At 39.3% G+C, this 20,781-nt stretch overlaps 1 protein-coding gene across 2 annotated transcripts in view; it reads right to left on the bottom strand.

Annotated features, from left to right (window-relative positions):
- The window catches only part of LOC134535726 (low-density lipoprotein receptor-related protein 6), a 159,817-nt gene that overhangs the window by 114,651 nt on the left and 24,385 nt on the right, over positions 1-20,781 (bottom strand). For both annotated transcript variants that reach the window (XM_063374942.1, XM_063374943.1), the window contains exons 8-10: positions 17,885-18,058; positions 10,794-11,027; positions 3,626-3,932 (exon numbers count right to left, since the gene is read on the bottom strand). In XM_063374942.1, the coding sequence (XP_063231012.1) occupies positions 3,626-3,932; positions 10,794-11,027; positions 17,885-18,058 (715 nt within the window). The remainder of the gene's footprint in view (positions 1-3,625; positions 3,933-10,793; positions 11,028-17,884; positions 18,059-20,781) is intronic.

The following is a 20,781-nucleotide window of genomic DNA, read 5'->3' as shown; positions in this document are numbered from 1 at the left end:
CAATGTAATCGCAAGCTGCTACTAGGTACTTCCTAACACCAGAAAAAAAAACTCTCTCTTCTTGTGCTCTTCAAGGGTGTTTACCAATTTAAATGTTTTACTTCCAATGATCAAATCCTCATCATTTTTCTGATTTTGAGAAGAATGATAATCCAGGTTCTGTGCTGAGACATCACTCTTTAGAACAGATGGTTTAACAAATTTTGTTAAAAGATCTTTCAGTAAACTTTCTAGCAATTCTTTCAAAATATGTATTTGTGGTTCTGCCCTCTGAAGTAATATGTTAATTTTCTCAAAGACTGGAATAATATGAAGAACAAATAAACAAAATGCCTTATTTAAATTACAGCTTAAAAACATAAATAACTTCATTCCTACAGCCTTTGTACTCTTGGGAGCAACAGTTTTACTTTTGGGAACATCTCTTTTGCTACTGGAATTCAGCCCTAAACTTGATAGTGGTTTCAATTTACTTGTTGCATTTTCTTGAGCTGTCATTTTAGAAATGGTTCCAGTATCTAGTTTAACTTTCTTGACAATAGTGCTGCCTTCTTGAATATTTCTTGTGAGATCTGGTTTACAGTCAACCTTACCATTGGCAAGTTCTTGTTCTTCAGTCTTCTTTTTGATGGTCAGTTTTGGTATTAGAAAAGAAGAAAGGCCAACATTATCTGAAGTCTTCTGTTGCTTGATTTCTTCTTTAAAGAAGCTAACTAAAGGCTCCCATTCTTCAACAACCCGTGATAAGCTTCTGTTCAACGACAACCATCTCGTACACACATGTTTAAGAAGCTTCTTGGCTTCTTTTCCATGAAAATGTTGCAAAGACTTCAATTTATCCTTCCTTTTTGAACTCTTTTCAAAGTAATAAAACACATCTATTAGAATATCATCAATTCTTATGGGCAAACATGATGCAGCTTTCTCAGCACTCAAATTAATCAAATGGCACAAGCAGCCAATAACAATTATATTCTCCTGTTTTTCTTTTAGTACTGCAGACACTCCATTTTTTTTACCTAACATTACTGAAGCATTATCAGCCCCAAAAGCTACACAATGATCAATAGGTACTTTTAGGCGTTCGAACTCTGACAGAATTAGATTTCCAATATTTATTCCAGTAGAATCACCTTCTAAAATAGGTACAGAAAGTACAGTACTCACAACCTTCTGCTGAAACTCATCCCATACAGTAACAACAATTGGGTATGTTTTAACATTTGAATCATTGCTACCATCTGTAGCAACAGAAAATGGCCGAGCCTGCAAACACTTAATTACATAATTTGTTTCTTGATGTGCCATTTATTGAATGATTGCAGTCGTCTTCGTACGCCCGCAACCATACTTTTTGGCCACTTCCGAATCGGGAAACATTTTTTTGAATAATGCCCCGGCGTGGTCAACAACGCTAATTGCGATATTGTGCTCTACAAGGAAACTCGTAAAGTAACATTCTGCTCTTGTCACTTCTACTTCAGAACTCTTTGCAAATAAACTGTCAACTTTTGAACTGCTTGCGCTGGCTTTCACGTTTTCGATATGTTTTTCACGATTAACGTGGTTATAAACATTGTTTCTGCCGCCATGGGAAATGTTTATATCACATCTACAAACACCGCAAAACATGAACTTCTCGTCTTTGTTAGATTTTAAGATGCACGGAAATTCATCGGTATACTCTTTTCTGAAAGTCTGAAAATACGATTTCTTGCGTTTTCCACTCATGTTAAAAATTATTCAACGCACAACGCACGTAACATCAGAACATAACCTTAACATTCCACAACAAACTGGGAGGCAAAGACATAATGACAAAACGCAAAGATACACGTACCAAGACAAAGTGTTCAATTTATACATACTTCAGCGCCACCTACAAGCACAATGCGATTAGCAGCCATATTTTTTATCGTTCACTTGATGCATCTCTACTGCGTGATCTGTGGCCTTGCAAAAAACGTAAACAAAACATAAATGATGCTTTGCTCAAACATAAATTTCAAAAAACGTAAAATTTATGTCCTTTCCCGTAAGAACGTAAACATTGTGCCAAAACCGTAGATTTTACGGCTAAAACGTAAAAGTTGGCAGGCTTTAAAAATATGGCAGCGGTAGGTACTGCAACGCGAGTGGGCGATCACGAAGCTCGCCTGGCTGGCTGGCGGCAGCGGCTTCATGACGCATAAGCTCACCCCTCCCTCCCTTACAACTGATCCCTCCCAGACACAAACCATCTAGTGTCCTCCCTTATAACACCCCAACTTCGCTCCCCTTTGAAAAACCTTCAGTGAGAAAATGCTCTTTTCACCCTCTCTTCTCCCGTAAAATTGGGCTATTATGAATGGGGTACTAAAGTAGTGAGGGAGGGGTAAGATCGTTGTAAATATTTTCGGACCCCTCCCTCCTCGCCAAACACGCCCAAAAAAAAGTATGTCAAAATATGTCACTTTTCACACCAATTTCTAGTTCAGTCATCTCTGGCAAGGAATTTACTAGATTTCAAACTTAAATATAAATGTATTTTAATAGCAAGGGTCCTATGAAAAGGAATATACCAAATAAAATCAAGCTGCTGTCACCAAACAAAGAATAAAACGGCCCAATGCGTGGTTGCTTCGTTATTGCTCGTGCGAGAGGTGAGATGTGGAATGTTAGAAGAAAGATAAATGCGGGGGAGACAGATGGCAGCCAGTGTGTTTCCTGCGTGGGGAATAAGTGGCGTAGCCTTTTTTTTATGCTGGGTGAAGCGACCTTTTTCTTTCAACCCACGGGAAAAGATAATTGCTTGAGCTGTCAAAATAAACATCGCTGCGGCAGTTAAAACAAGTCGAGGCAGGCGTGCATCCAGTCGGTTGCTGTGTATATCTACTCGAAAAACATAACATCTCAATTCATAACAAGATTCCTTATAACCTACACGTATTGCCGGATGTTTTCAGCCTGATCCATACAAGTTCTTTAGCCACGTTTTAAATGAAAACAACTGGTGGGCCAGTGTTGTGCCCTGTTTTGCGGACACATAAAGCAAATTGCTGACAGTTTTAATATATTTTTACTCTCGTTAAAATGAAGCAGATAAAGTGATTCGGAAATGGGGGTTGTCAAGCGCTGACAGCGGTCGACAGGAAGTCGATATGCGCTGCCTACGGCAGTACAGCACTCTGCAAGAGAAATGCAGTAACACGCTACTCACCACAAGAAACTTATTTTCTATCTGATTTTCTTTGGATTTTGGGGAATTTTTTCACGGTTTCTCGAAATCGAGTTTTAATAGAGAGGTGGTCGTAATAAATGGGGTCCCAACAAAAAGGTTTTACTGTACAATGAATAATGTTTATTTAATGAGACTACAGTTCACTGCAGAGGAAGAAAGTGTTCACGATTGTGATTGTGTCCAGCTACACTGCCCGCCCACGATGCACTATGTGCAGCGATGCTCCCACTAGCCGGCACTGACTCGCCTTATTGCCTCGCATGCCGTTGATACTACCTGCACTTCCAGACCCCAGACAGTCTGTCACGAAAGCCAGCCACTTACCTGCTGCCGACTGTAACGTCCGTTTGCAGGCAGGAACCACCAACAACACCACCACGGAGACCGCCTGCGGCAGGCACTCACCTATCTGGCAGGCACAGACGGAGCGGTTGCCCGGCCGGTTGAGACACAAGTGGCTGCAGCCCCCGTTGCTGTCCGCGCAGGGGTTCCAGCCGCGCGCCGCGCCCAGCCGCACCGCCTTCAGGCCCATCACGTTGGGCAGCTGGTCCACGATCTCCTCTCGGTCCTCGCCCGTCAGCTTCACTCGCTCGATGGTGCGTCGCTGCCAGTCCGTCCAGTACAGGTGCTCGCCCATCAGGCTGATGCCGAAGATGTGCGGCACGTTGTCGCCGATCACCTCCCGCCGGTCGCTGCCGTCCATGCCGGCCACCTGCGCAGCGCACACGACCACAGCATGTCCCACACTGCCCCACACGACCACCGCCCGTATCGGTCTAGCATCATCTGTGCGAAGTTCCCCCTCTTGACAAGTTTCACTGCTTGTTGGTGCTTTGTGTATGAAACAGCACATAAGCAAATATTTTCAGTAAATTTCTTGGTGAAAAGGCATTATAAATATTTTGGTGATTTAGGAATTATCTTAACATTTTTCACTTTTTATTTAGACATGTCAATGTATCAGTTTTTCAGTTCAAATTTCATTTTAAATATAATCTAAAATACAAATATCCCACTGGAATATGAAGCCTGGAGACCTTTTTTTTTTCCTTCCAAATTATTTATATATTAATTTTTTGGGTATATTTTAACTAATACGTGAAACCTCGTTAATAAAATACCGGTTATCTCAAAGTTCGCACGTTTATTCGAACACTTTTAATTCCCCTTCAGACTGGGATGGCATATTTAATGTCAATCAATACGGTTAATACGAAATATTCATTATTATGTATTACGAAGTAACCTCACGTCCGCTCACGTAGTGTTAGAGGTGGGTAGAGGTTGGTTGTTACAGCAATTTTCGATATCTGTTCCAACCTGATACAGATACAGTAATGTACATAGTTACAAGTATCTGATACTTTTGTATCAGAGCAGTAGCGGTCCCAGGAAGCGACAAGGTATCAGCATTCTCGTTACAGGGTACACATCCTCCGTGCCGTCATCACCAGCGTAAAAAGGTATCGGTGTCTCTGATACATTATTTATCACGCCCGGTAATTCTCTACCTCTGTTACTCTCATGCCCGCCTGATACAGCCAGTATATCAATCAGTTCAACATTCACTGCAATTCGTCCTGGCCGTGTATTAATTACCACCATGTACATTGTTGCGGGCTGTCATTCATGCTTTGTAGTTAGTATCTTTATAGTGAAATAAGGAATGGATAAGTGCAGGAAAAAGACTTAATTTGTGTGGAATTTTTTTACGGAAAATAATGAGTTTGCTAATTGTAATTTGTGTAAACAAAAACTGAGTTATAAATCATCATCGACTAATCTGGAGAAACATTTGAAACGTAAACATTGATATAGTATGCTCACTAATGTACGTATCTGTTTTTTTTTATTTTTTATTTTTGATAAAATCGTAATCTTTTAATGTATGAAAACACTAGTTACTAATTGTTTTCGGAAAAAAAAGTCCATATGTTGATTACATCTGTTATTAGTGTCAACTGAGAATTTATTTGCATTTTCATAGCTGTTAGGTGCACAAATATAAATATTATATCTTGTATTAATGTACTTTTTAATATTAAAATTTTATTAGTTTTATTATTTAACGAGACTGTGCACGCACTGCGCACTGAGCGTACTTTGATGTGGGACAATAACCAAACGACTCGTAACAATTTCGCTTTGCGCATCTCCCTCAACGCCTTCCCCTGCGCTTCCTCCCCTACTTTATTTCCCTTCTTTATCCCTTATTCGTCGTTCCTGCTCCCTCCCCTTCACAATTTCCGCCCAAGTTACCGTCATCTGCGATCGGGTTCTGCGCACATTGGCCGTGGTGTTGTTCCAGGCGAATTCAAAAACTGATACTAAAGTACTTGATACTTTTCAAGTCTACTCGTTTGCCTCTAGAGGTAGGTCGAAAAGTATCAACATAATACTTTAGCACTGATACGCGCCTGTATCAGGATCGGCAAACGAGTACACTTGAAAAGTATCAGGGACTTTAGTATCAGTTCAGAATTTGCCTGGAACAACACCACGGCCAATGTGCGCAGAACCCGATCGCAGATGACGGTCACTTGGGCGGAAATTGTGAAGGGGAGGGAGCAGGAACGACGAATAAGGGATAAAGAAGGGAAATAAAGTAGGGGAGGAAGCGCAGGGGAAGGCGTTGAAGGAGAGGTGCAAAGCGAAATTGTTACGAGTCTTTTGGTTATTGTCCCACATCAAAGTACGCTCAGTGCGCAGTGTGTGCACAGTCTCGTTCATTAATAAAACTAATGAAATTTTAATATTAAAAAGTACATTAATACAAGATATAATATTTATATTTGTGCACCTAACAGCTATGAAAATGCAAATAAATTCTCAGTTGACACTAATAACAGATGTAATCAACATATGGACTTTTTTTTCCGAAAACAATTAGTAACTAGTGTTTTCATACATTAAAAGATTACGATTTTATCAAAAATAAAAAATAAAAAAAAAAAACAGATACGTACATTAGTGAGCATACTATATCAATGTTTACGTTTCAAATGTTTCTTCAGATTAGTCGATGATGATTTATAACTCAGTTTTTGTTTACACAAATTACAATTAGCAAACTCATTATTTTCCGTAAAAAAATTCCACACAAATTAAGTCTTTTTCCTGCACTTATCCATTCCTTATTTCACTATAAAGATACTAACTACAAAGCATGAATGACAGCCCGCAACAATGTACAAGGTGGTAATTAATACACGGCCAGGACGAATTGCAGTGAATGTTGAACTGATTGATATATTGGCTGTATCAGGCGGGCATGAGAGTAACAGAGGTAGAGAATTACCGGGCGTGATAAATAATGTATCAGAGACACCGATACCTTTTTACACTGGTGATGACGGCACGGAGGATGTGTACCCTGTAACGAGAATGCTGATACCTTGTCGCTTCCTGGGACCGCTACTGCTCTGATACAAAAGTATCAGATACTTGTAACTATGTACATTACTGTATCTGTATCAGATTGGAACAGATATCGAAAATTGCTGTAACAACCCACCTCTACGTAGTGTACTATTGTTTTATTATTGGATAAACCGAATGATATTTTAGAACAAGAATCACACACTTTAATCACGTGCACGCAGCTTCACTATAATTCTGTTAACGGCAAATAATTTGTACGGTAAATGGTCTACAGTCAAACCTCTATCTATTGAACTCGCATGTATCGATTGTCCGTGTTTATCGTATACTTTCTACGGTCCCGGCAAAATTGCCATACAACTAAGGTTAAAAAAGTCCGCTTGTACCGATGTTTGAATTATCGTTTTGTCCGCATTGATCGTACAAAATATGTGGTCCCGTCACTATAAATTATAATAGATGATCGTTTAACCATAAAGATTTTGCAGAAATAACCATTTCTTAGAAATAAACCGTCATAAAAACAGTAACGATAGTATACAGTAGTAAAAATCAACTTAAATCTGCAGCCAAGTAATGGAGCACGTAAATATGAAGAAAAGACAAATGAACAACAACTTACGAAGAAATTGGATGATGTACCATAACTACAGTACAAACCCAATTGTTATCCTAAGATAATTACCATAAAAAGAACTAAAGATTCTTTGTCGATACCATAATTACTACAGAAGCACGATAGCTACCACATTTTCACTACAGTTACCGTAACAACCGAGATGTATATTTACCGTGACGGTAATGTATTTATTTATGACATATTAAAAATAAAGAACATTATTGAAAAATAGGATGTTAAATTTTTATATGTACGTTTGGCACATTTTGCGAAGAAATAATGCGATCTGAAAAAATGCAGTACTACTACGAAAAGCGAAAAGGGTAATCGTGGATTTTTAGGTTATGGCAGTCTCTCTCGTTTTTCAGTAATATCAGCCGAAAATTAACAAGCGTATCGGAAGTCGGCAGAAATGCCGATTCAACTAAATATTGGCAAAATCGGCTTCTTCAGTACAGCTCTACATTTGATGACATGAGTAAACATATTTCAGACTTCAGGATATTGAAAAAGACTTTAATTTCCATGTAGATTTATTGTGCGTATGTTTTTTTTTGCAAGTGTAAATTAAATTAAGTAAAATACTTCCATTTTTACTTATTTTTCAACTGATTTAACTTTAATGACAAGTAACTGATATATTTCTGACACTAATTTTGAGGTTGAAATATTTTTTAAAAATTCTTAGAGTGAAGTCCACTTCAGCATTAATTGTCTTGGAAAATGTTCTGGCTGCTAGTGATGTAGACACTGATGTCTTGTCTTCCTTCGACAAACTTTGCAGTGCAGTAAAGGACATTTATGCAACTAAAAAAGTACAGAAAAAAATCAATGAATAATTCAAGCCTCTTTAATTCTCTATTTGACTAATTTTCGAGTAAAAAATCAATACTTGATTTTGTCGATTATTATTAATGTGAGCATATGCACCTGTTAATACAAACATCGTTAATACAAACTGCAAAATTTTAGGTCCCTTCAGGTTTGTATTAAAGAGGTTTCACTTACATGTATATGGTTAAAAATACTAAGTCTTACCTAAACAACCATAACTGAATTATGTTTTTGACTTTTAGGAATTACATCACATAACAGTAACAATATTTGACTGCCATAATTTCAAACCAACTGATTCACAATTACTAATACTGTATTAGGTTTGTATGCATGGGCCGGAGATTGGGCGCCTAGCAGGGAAATTAATACCGTATTTACTCGCATACAGGTCGCCATCGCAGATAGGTCGCACCCATAATTCGAGGTCTTGAATATGGTATTTAAGATTCCCCCCATATAGGTCGCACCGGTAATTCATTACCGCGCTGTGCGCCGTTCGCCGTGCGCGGAGAAAGGTCATTGTACTCGATCAGCTGCTGTCACGGCGCGCCTGCTGGCTCTCTTTGTTCACTGAGCTGCGCATGCGCAGTATAACTCACTCAACGCTCCGCCCAGACTCGTGACCGTCCATCAGCAGCCAGCCAATAGATGCGAGCTTAGCGGAAATAAATATAAGCTCCACCTCCCGTGTACCAGTTTTGTCCAGTTCTAATACCAGTTTATTGGTATACGCACCAGTTTTCTCGCTGCCGTGACATGTTCAAGTTTACGTCCATCTAGATGTCTTGATACCAATAATTAATTAATTACGATCCCCAGAAATAAATTGTCAGTTTAAAAAATATGTGTCAACTGTACAATACTTCCTAAATTATAAAATACGTATAAAACAGTTACCAAGACTCCGGTCATTTTATCTTGTGAAGTTTGTCTCGTACCAGTATTTCGGCTCAATTGTGACATAAATCCAGTATCAGAAATTAACAATCAGCCACGTTCATACATTCGTGAGTTTACGTTTTTCCCTCGTGCATTTTAGATTGTCTCCTGCTATAATTACTCGGACTTTTACACGCCTAGGCTTAAATTATTACATGTTTAGGAATAAAAGCAACTTTTCATGTTATAAAATATGTATATTTTGCGATTTAAAATGTTCATTGCCGACTATAAACGTTACGTTTTTCACGATGTTTTTAGTGTTTTTAGGCCTACTAGCTAATCTTATCTGCTCTTTAAGTACTCACGGTATTATCTGTTTGTTTGTGGTTGTTACGTGACGTAAATAGCGGGATGGATTCGATTTTTGAGTCGTAATTTGCGTGAAAGTATTGTATTGGACTAAATGGGAACTAAACGGGACCTGAAGAATATAGTGCAAATAACGGGAAAACATAAATAACGGTAACGTAAATAAGGGGTTTCCCTGTAAGTGTACATTGTAAATAAATTGCCTATACCTATATAAACTTCTTTTTCGCATTTTAAAGCAAAATATTACAAAAAAAATTTCTCAAAAATTTTAAAAAATTTTTTCTTCGCATATAGGTCGCACTTCATTTTTTCCCCATAAAATCTGGTAAAATTGCAGCGACCTATATGCGAGAAAATACGGTATGTATTACTTCAGTTGCGGACACATGGTGCAACAGTCAATGAGAGCAGAGTTGGGAACTGTTTACATCCATCTAACATTTAGAAGCAAGAAATCTTTTGAGATGTAGCCTACATTATTAGGTAATTTCTGTAATAAAAATAAACAATTATTATCATTTTGATAGGTGACCTGCAATAATAGTACATTGAACATACCAGAAAAGATTTTGAGGTTCCTTAAATATTGTTCACTGAAATATTTGCATAAGCTATCATCCTCTCATATAATTCTTAAAAAAAAATATAGTGTTTTCAAGCTGCTAGTCAGCTGTCACGGTAGAATCATAATTAAAATACTTACTAACAATATTAACCAATATTAAGATTTAATTAAAAATTTTACTGGCTTGTTTTATGCATTATAATGCAATAATGGACTGACTACCCACACGTGTTGTGCAGTCCTGTGCGTGGGCTGCCAGCCTGCTATGCACTCACTATGTTTGATACTTGTACATTTACGAGCGAGCAGTTATTAGAGGTCTGTCAGGAGGCCCGGGGTGTGTGGCCATTGTTCGCAACTACCCACATGTGTTGCTGTGACTGGCGAGACGAGGGGTGCCAACCACTAAGCCTCTGTACATACAATAGTCAGAACATCATGAAAAACTGGCAGCACTGGAATTTAAACCAGAAAATATAAAAATTACACCTTCCAACATTTGTCATCGTCCCGGGCTGCACCCTTCTGAGCCCGATGTGCAACCACCTCCCCCCTTACATGCTACGAGCTCCCTCCTTCCACCACCACCCTCTACGCCCGCCCGCCAGTGTGACGTCAGTGCTCCGCTTCCGAGAGTTGCCGAGCCAGGACGAACGGGCAGTCAGTCACGAGCACTGCGTCATTCTCGGAGGTTTTCAGTGCTACAGGGGGAACGAGCCTCGCCACACACGGGCTACGTCACAGCCCTGAGAACAGAGTAGCCGGGTCCACATGCCCGTTATACATGTGGTGGCGCCCTAGGATTCCACGAACACTTCAACCCCCATTGCGGTAGCACATTTTAGAAACTATTTTCACGGTACCTTCACACGTGACTGATAAAGAGTCATAATAGCTTGACTGAAAGGAGAGGGCACCTCGATCTTGTCGGTCTTGGCGTCGCACCAGTAGATCTTGTTGCGCTGCAGGTCCAGCGTGATGCCATTGGGCCAGCCCAGACCCGTGGAGACCAGCAGCCGCCGCTCCGAGCCGTCCATGGCCGCTCGCTCGATCTTGGGGCGCTTCTCGTACCAGTCGGACCAGAACATCCAGCCGTGCTCGGGCGCCAGCGCGATGCCGCGCGGCTCCACCAGGTCCTCGTTTACCAGCACCTGCGCGGCACGCACACGTCTGCCAACCTCCGCGACACGGCTCCGGCAACGTCAGGGGCACTTCTTTACATGTATGTTAGCAGTCTCTGTAAGCTTGTACATATCCATTGCACATACATGTCATGAAGTTTACCAGTCATATTCTGTGAAAGTGTTTAAGAAAAATAAAATTCTCATATTTTTGTTAACTCATCTCTAAGGATATTTTTGAAGGCTCTTTAGGAACAGATATAAACACAAGGCAGTGAAAAGCCATGCTTTTCTTCCCCAGGGATGATTTTTTATTGTTTTACATTGTTAAGTGCTGGTTCTCAGTGCCAACCAAACAGAAACCTACACCTTGTCCACGATGTCGCATCCAGAGCTACTTCAAGAAGAAGGTTTTGCGAGACTGCAGTGCCATGTGCGGAGGGGCAGTAGGGGCAGTAGGGGGGAACACACGGGCAGCTCTGCCACCGGCCGACACCTCGCTCGCCAGGTGCGTGGTTCTCACACAGTCGCTGGCCGAGAGGTGTGCAGTAAAGACAGCACACACGGTCAGGTGGGTGTGGAAAACATTTTAAAATGAAATGTAAATAAATGTTCTCAATACAAACGACTTTTGGTGAAAATGTTTTGATAAACCTCAAGCACATTACTCAAAGACTTGTGACGGAGTGCCCGGCCGTTACTGGTGTTCCCAGCTGACCGGTCCACGAGTCGACGAGGTGCAGCAGGAGGCCGCTGCGTGCCTACGCTCTACGTCACGTCAGCCGGTCCGCCGGACTAGTCCCTGGGGAAGGGTGTGGATGCAGGTGACCCCAGAGAGAGAGTCAGGCCCGGTGGGGCGCAGGTCGGGTCGAGTCCCGGCAAGCAGTGAACGCACCGGGCGCGGCTGCTCCCGGGCATCACGGAAGAACCACGCCTCGTGGAGCACGACGTTTGACGAGACCAACGACCGTCACGACCGTACGCCAACAGCCTTGCCGGTGATATGCGTGCTATGACATCCATTAATGGGTTCCAAATTTTGAAAGCTAAAATTGTGAAGTCATCTTCTAAGATAAATAACAGTGGGTTGCAAAGCTAATATATATATATGATAAGTCTTGTGGAAAGGAAGTTCATATTCGATTTGGAAGTGATACCACAGACGATAATTTGAATTTATTGAGTTATATAAAGAAGTTACTGTTTAATAATTTTGAAAATCAATGTTATATTAAGAAGAATTGGTATATATATATAACTTTGAGAATTATTAATATAAAAGGATTTATAGTCATACTTCTATCTACAAATGATGGTGTATAACATGGGTTTAAATTGCTGTCGTCGAAGACAATGGTTCTACAAAGACTTTCTACAGCTACAATCTCTACGTTGTGTTAATGCTCTGCATGTACTATCTACAGCTACAGATTATGTTTTTATCAATCTGCAGCAAATATCGACGTCGACAAATCATCACTTCTTAGACAGTTTGCAACTTCTACCTGAGAATAATGATCTACTAGCATCATAGATATTGACCAACAACAATTGAATGGTGTCTAAATGAAAACGCTACAAAAACATTTATTTTATGTGCTAGATGAAAGAAGCATGTTTCCTGCTCCAAACCGTATGTAAAATTATTGTAAAGGAATCGTCTAAAAGTGTTGTTATAATTGCTCAATTGGTAGTAGCGTTCCAATTATAACTGATCCTACCTATTTTCAATATTACTGCAGATATAACATATTCCTAACTGAATTTGTTTTCTATGATAGTAACACAAAACTACAAGATTTAATTCTGTATTAATCTACACACTTATAAGAGTACCTTGTTATAGATAAGAGTTTCTTATGCTGCTACATTACATTGACCTTAGCTTTTTTTATTTGCACTTAATAATTTTCTATTAATAGTAAATACCATTAACATGATTTTTTTCTTTTGTATGAGACTCAATAGTTTAACTGGTTATAAATGTTAAATGCTGAGTAGAAATTGGAATGATAATGCTAATGTCTAAAATGTTCATTACTGTAGGGACATGCAAATTTCGCATTTACGATAAAACGAATTTTTTGGCGAAGTTCGTAAGTTTAACACGAATAACCTCACTTTTACATAATTTCTGATACCGCGAATTTTTTTTGCGAAATACGTTTGTTTACCAAGAATAACCACACTTTCCCGCCATTTGGTAACTTAAAAAAAGTAAATAAATAGCCGTTGTCACCACTGATAACACCATCAACGTAAAGACTACACTTGCCAATGTTTACGTTTCATTATTTATTTGATACGACGCGTTCTTGGCGAACTAGACTCGTGCACTAATACGCTCACGTTCTCTCGAAGGCACGTTTACAGAGTCAAAGAGTAATGTACGGCCATTTTGTTGGATATTTTGTGCATTACAGCGCTTGTGTCGCGAAAAAATTATAAATTACGCACAACTGTTCATCTTGCATGTACTATGGACTGTGCAAACTGTTTTCATTTTGTTCTCTTAAAGTAAACAAACTTAACAATTACGTTTTATGTTTAAGAATGATAATTTTTGTTTAAAAATGTTGTATACAGTGCAACTATTTTATAAAAACTGTAGTTTGTGATAGAAAACGTCTTCATATTTCTCAGCATAGGTTTGAAAGTGTAAAATATACCGAAACCTCAAGCAATCACCAAACTTCATGAGCGCGAATTTCGTGATAGTGGATTATATGCGAGGGTAAATACGTAGTTGGGCGATATGTGTTAAATTTTTTTTTTTAAATCCGAAAATACTTTAATAACGAGGCTAGAAGACTGGAGCTAGCCAAACGCTCATATTTTGCATAGTGAGATTACCAAGGTGCAGCGCAACTTTGGAAACATGGAGTGCATTTTTTTGACGAAACAAAACAAGTTTTGGACCACATGAACACCACGAAAGCAGCTGCTGTGAAAATAAGTGTAGTGAAAGTGTCCACAAAATCTCTGGTGAAGCTTACCAGCTTGATGGCTACAGATCCAAGCAGACTTGAGTTTGAAACACTGACTGTCTTTAATCCAAAAAATATTTTGATTACAGACATGATCCCTATTTTGCTTGCTAAGTTGTGTAACGTTTCTACTCTGAAAGAAATGGACCGCCAGGAGCTGATCACCAGTTTTGGAGAGTTAAAACATATAGTTGAGAAACAAATGAAGGAAAGCAGTGTGGATGTAGTGAAGGCACTTCAAGTTTTAAAACTTTCACAACCTGAATTTTCTGACAGGTGCCTGGAAGCAGTGTGGATGTTGTGTGCAAACGTTGATTCGGAACGCTTCTCGTTACAATACAACAATGTTCTCACTGACAAGAGAACTAATTTGAAACAAGAAAATTTAGCTACAATGGCTATTTTTTCATTTGAAAGTTAAATGTTGTGTCAAAGTACTTTGCTTCTGAAATTATTGGGTTGACTTAATTTAGAATCTTAGTTCTTAAACTTGTTTCTTTTTAACCTATATTTGTGTAATTTTAATTTATAATGTTTCAATTGATAGTGCAATTATATTACAATGTTCTCTTCATATTTCTTACACTTGAAATTGTAAAAATAAAAAAATAATAACCCCACTTTTAGCTAAAAATAACACAGATTTTAAGGGAAAATAACACCACTTTTCATCACAAAATAAACACACATTTTGCATGTCTCTATTCATTAGTCATTGAGATAATAGTGAAAAATGTTTTATCCTGGGTTTATTTTTATAATCATTGTAATTGTTGAAGTTAAATCCGTCCATTTAACAAAATACAGGGTTTTATCTCAACGGTAACAGTTTATAATTATTCAATCTATCTCAGATACATATTAGACTCACAGGTAAATATGTAGTAATCTCAAATTGGCACTAGGGTTCTTGAATATTCGAAATTTCTAAATTCGAGTTCGAATTTTTTGATATTCGATTCGTAAATTCAAATCGAATTCATTTTACAATAATTCGACTTGCAAAATATGGCCCGGGTACACTAATATAAGACATGCCCCTCCCCCATTTTTGAAAGAGATGTAAATGGACGATTAATTCTTCAACTTACAAAAAATTATACATCGATACCCCTTGTTTACGTTACTGTTATTTACGTTTTCACGTTATTTGAACCATTTTATTTCTGTCCCGTTTTAAAATCATTTGATGTAATGCAATAAATTCCCGTTGTTTACAACGCGCCTATTGCTTTACGCAGTTTACGCTGTTCGTTCTGAGAAAACTGCTTACTAACTTAATTAATCCTATTAAAAAGTAATCTGATGTGTAAATCATGTTTTAAAGACTTTTTAAAAGTTAAAAACATCATCGTTAACGTCTTTGGAGTCGCTTTATACCGCTTATAAAAACGTAAGCAGCGCCAGTTTGGTTGTGTTGATTGCTGTATTTATGTATAGAGCACGTGCACGTAGTCAAAAATTGATATCGATAGCTCGCAGACTACATGGACGCACGCGCTCTTTCTATAACCTAGTTAACCTGCACTATGGTTATGTGTATAGTTACAAATCACGATCTTGTTACGGGTTTATTTTTTTTTACGTTGAATAAAATGGTTTTATTGCATCACTCATTAATTTAATTTAGCTTGCTTTCGCAAAGCCTACATTTTAAATAAACGTACTTTCCATGAATAGGTTTTGTTTTTATGGATTACTTTTTTTTTTTTTTGCATAATAGTATTCTCCGTTCACTCTGAGTTTTGGAACAAACAAAGCCTCTTGTAAACAAACATTTTCATTGGCTGCCGGCCGCTGCGCACATTATTCGTGCGCAAGAAATAGTCCCTTGGTTACATACCATTTGTAAGTATTTTTACACTGCCTTTTTTATAACAATTATTGTTATATAGCATTATAGCGTTTCACCATTAATATCCAATACAGTTTAATGTGTCAGCAAGTATTTACTTACAATTATGTTAGCAGACGCCGTGTGTACAGTGTACAGTTGATGCCCGGCGCAACAGTTTTATTTCGGATTCGCGCGCGCACGGTTTGTTATGGCTGACGCCGGACAAGGTTTTGTAAAGCACAGAACGGGAAAGCCTTTGAAAAGTGCACAGAAAACTATTGTGTTGAATGTTTTTAAAACATTTTCAGACAAATATCCGGATAATCGTGTGAACGATATCGCGAGTTTAACTGCGGAATTTACGAGTGTTCTTTACGAGTGTGCTTCGTGCAAGGAAAGAATTACAGGACACGGACATTAACAACTCCCGGGAAGAAAAGGAAACTTGAGTATCCTGTTATTAAAACTTGTGATGATTTTGTGAAGACGGCTATTTGGCGTAAAGTGCATAGTTTTTTCTTCGGAAATGAACCACCTACGCTGAACAAAGTGCTACGGTGCTTCCTGTTATATAACTTCTCCGTTATTTTATTAGCACCGACTGTACTGGTGTGTGTGTTGCAATTAGTGCTTGGCGCGCAAGATGAATTCAGCCTATCACTTGCTGACGCGGCGCAGTGATACGACGGTGTTTGTTTATTTCGAAACTCAGCTAAGAGTGAGTGAACCCACGGTCTCACCCCTAATTATAAACTTGATTTTAGAATAAAATGTGCGATGCTTATGCGATAAAAACAGTAAATTTGTTGTTTTTTTCTTTTGTACCACTTCCTTATGTTGTGATATTGTATTTAATATTTTTATCTTTGAAAGTCAAACATGCTATATAAGGTGGCAAGTAAGAGAGTTTTCTCTACAGCAGGCAACATAGTTACCAGCCGCAGAGAATTGTTGTTGCCAGGGGCATAGCCAGGGGGGAGTTTTAGGGGTTCAACCCCCCCCCCCCCCCACAAGCACCAAATCTTTAATTAATTTCTTATTGATCAAACAAATTTCATATCAAAATTAATAAAATTTTTACCATTACAATATTTAAATTTAAGTACCGAAAACTGCTAAAATAGCACTATTTTACACCTTAAAATCCAAATTTTTCCGGGGGAGGACCCTGAACCCCTCGCTTTAATACGGGGGGGCCATGCTTCTTAACACCCCCCATACACAAATCCTGGCTATGCCACTGGTTGTTGCCGCACCATGTCGATAAACTCACCTTTCTCCATGACAAGTTGAAATGATTTGCGAAGTGATTTATGTTAGTGCCATAATAGACATATAATTTTTAATTTTTTTTTTTTTAAACATTTGAGAATATGGTTGTGCTTCTTCAATATAGTCTCACTTTAATTTAAGTTACTTTATTTAAACTGTGAATTATGTGACAAGTTTTTCAAAGGTGGTATGTTAAAATTTTTTAATGATCTATGTTATTTTAATAAATATTCCCAAATTCGATTCAAAAAAAATTCGAAACTAGTGATTTTTTTTTGAAATTCAATTCAAATTCGATTCTAACTAAAAAATCATAATTCGTAGATGTCTAATTGGCACCCGATTATTTAGTGAAGCATAAGATATTTTTGACGTGATAACGTCTTATAAATCTATGAGCGCCGGCTGCACGTATGAAAAATCATGACTAATTGTCAAGTTCCGCCTGAGCCTAGCGTGCAAGAACCGGCTAACCACCATGCGAGGAGATCTTCCATAATATCAAACCTGGTTAAGGTGAGCTTTTTAAAAGCAGCAATTTAAAAAATGTGATTTATTTGTCCAATTTAGTCATTTAAAATTAACAATTATTTGACATTGATTTGATTTCGGTTTATTTCTATAACTAATTGTTCGTGATTATATTCAAATAAAATATTTAAATTAAATTTGAAAAACTGTAAATAATATGTGAAAATTAAAAAGTATGCAATTTGTCATGAATGTTTTCTCATGCCGTCATCACGGTAAACCGACTGGACAGACGTGGGATGATCAGAGCGGGGGCGCACCTTGCGGGAGGCCCCAGAGAGGCGGGCCACCTCGATGCGGTCTGTGCCGGTGTCGGTCCAGTACAGGTTGCGAGCGATCCAGTCGACCGCGATGCCGTCGGGGTGCTCCACCTCGCTGGTCACCAGGTCCTCCTGGCCGGTCCCGTCCAGGCGCGCCCGTCGCAGCGCCCGCGCCTGCAGCACCCGCCACGTGACAGAGTATAGTCAATGATACAGATAACAGCATTTCTGAAACACCACTGCCCGCATCTGAAATGGTATTGGCAGCAGTGCAGCGGCTTGGTTTACCACAAAAGGAACACACCCCATCTGCAGTAGCTTCTATAGGAGTTATTAGTAACGTACAAACCATTGAAACAAATTGATTCACCGATAATGATGTGCGAGTTATCTTCCTAGAATAGTTCACAGAAGAATGAATTATTAGCACAAAATAAGTTGTTGGAAAATATCTGGTGAATTAGTCGTACAAAATAAGTTGTTGGTAATAAGCTATTTGTTATTTGGTGAATTAGTCCCATAAAATAAGTTGTTAGAAAATAAGCTATCTATTGGATTAGTCGCACAAAATAATATATCTAGTAGGTTAATGACTATTTTGACACAGATAGAAGAGATTGAATCAAATACATCAGAGTTAATTATCAAGCTAGAGAAAGCTATGGAAGAACTCAGGAACAAGCTACAGGACACAAGAGGAGTAGATACCGTATAAACCCACGTACCCCCCCCCCCCCCCCCCCCGGGTAAGACCCGCACCCTTATTTTTAGAATGCCATGGTGGGATAAAATGTTTTTATTGCAAATCTGCATGGGAAAAAAATAATTTAGTCAAGATTTCTTTTCCTTTCAAACAGTAACAAATCGTAAAGAATTACCAAAAAAGTACTATGCTACTTATTACAGCCTCGGCATTTGTGGCAGGCAACTGCAATGTGGCAACATCGCGCGAGTAGAACGTGGCATCAGCGCGCACGATCGATAACAACACGCCGTGTGTGCGCGTACCCTTGCCCAACTCCCTGCTGTTTACAGTTACAATCTTCCGCGTCCATTATCGTGCGCTGGGCAGCGACCTCGTTCAAACAAACAACCGATAAAGCACGCGAGTCCTAGCCACGCATAATAAAAACTATTTTTATTGCATGCATAATAAAAAACCTTGTGCATAAATGTGGCATATTCTACAGCTTCCGCAGCTTTAACACATGACTCTGGAATGCTATTAATTTCTCATCGTAGCTTGTCGGTAAACGCTGGCAGATTGTAGTACGCCGCCTCATGGACAAACCTTTCTTACCATGAACCTGCGCATCCAGTTCCTACTTGCTTTAAAGCCTTCACCCACGCCAAGTTCACGAGCAATTTGCAGCGCCTTTAGCGAACACATTTCCGTGCTTACAGTGTACCTGAATTGCCGTCTGTCCTGTATGTAGTCGTAGAGTTTTTCCTCTATCTCCGGAAACTTTGCTACCGCACCACGGAACGCACGTCTATCACCACTGGCCGAAAACAGTTTGTCTTTACTTTTCCTCCAATCCCTCACACATGATTCGTCGACATTTTTTCGCCCAGCAGCACGGTTACTTATTTCTTCCGCTTCACTGATTATTTTAAATTTTTCCGCAACTGTGCAAGAACGCAACTTTTTACGATTCATTACAATAGTTGCAGCCAAGACATGTGTAAAACCACTGGGTACTTTGCAAATGAGGATAGGACAGTGCGTGGGAGCGCGCGTTTGTAACCAGCGAAGCTTCAGCGTGACAACGCTGTGAGGAATGTGACCTTGACTGTCGGCCGCTTCCTTCCCCTCCTTTTCCCCTACTTCCTTGTCTATCACAGCAACCTCCAGTCGCGCCGGCGTTATTTCGTCACCGCGCTAAAATGGTCCAAGACCCGTGTAACACCCGCACCCTACTTTTTCGAACCTGATTTTTTGAAAAAAGGTGCGGGTGGTACGTGGGTTTATACGGTATACACTTATCAAGTGTACACCACAGAATAAGTAATTTATAAGAACGAGTTGTTCACACTGAATGCAGTTGTCTGACCACTGCTACACACATAAAAACAAATGTGTATGATAGTACAGGGCGAGAGAAATTCGAGTGTACTAAACTAGAACAACGCAAAGTAGAGGATTGTTTGAATGTTTACATTAAACAGATAGCAGAGAGGGTACACGATGTAGAAAAACAGATGCAACAAGTTCAGATTAATTAAATTCCTGGCACAACAAATTCACCTCAAAAGTCACATGACCTACCCACAGGCCAAACAGTGCTGGTTCGAATCCAGATGACACCGGCAAGTCCAATCACCCGGCGCTTCGCTCCAGAGGGAGGGGGGGGCATTCAGGCGAGGTTCTTTAGAAAACGAAACAGTACTCTCATAATTTCTTTGCATTTAGTGATAACTGTAAATTACGCTGTACATCCAGATTTTATAAGAGCACTGCATATTTTTGGTGGGAAGTCCATCAGAGACTAGTTGTGGATTTCAATCCCTTTAACAATTTTTTTTAAAAACAAATTTGGAATCTCTGTATACAAGGAAATTCCTGGGCACATTACATTCGGAAAGATTGGACACAAGGAGAGGAAAATCCTTAGAGTCACATTGTTAATGATGACAAACATATGTGGACTGTATCGAGATGGTTTTAACCGACGATGCAACATAAATTACACGATAGCATCAGCCCGCACCATTGAGACCTACCGCCATCATGCCGATGAAAACGAAGACTGTTTTTTGGTTCTCAATGCAGGGATGCCACTCTCACGTTTTATGAACGTCAACCCTTGCAGTGTTCCAACATGGTGCCAACTGTAAAGAGCTGGGGCGCGGGTGATTTAAACTGTGTCTATCACTTGGCCCGGTAAAAGTGCCAC

Source organism: Bacillus rossius, chromosome 10 (genome assembly GCF_032445375.1).
Source record: "Bacillus rossius redtenbacheri isolate Brsri chromosome 10, Brsri_v3, whole genome shotgun sequence".
NCBI lineage: Eukaryota > Metazoa > Arthropoda > Insecta > Phasmatodea > Bacillidae > Bacillus > Bacillus rossius.
The sequence above is the reverse complement of the archived record's forward strand: the minus strand, read 5'-3'. Positions and strand labels throughout refer to the sequence as shown.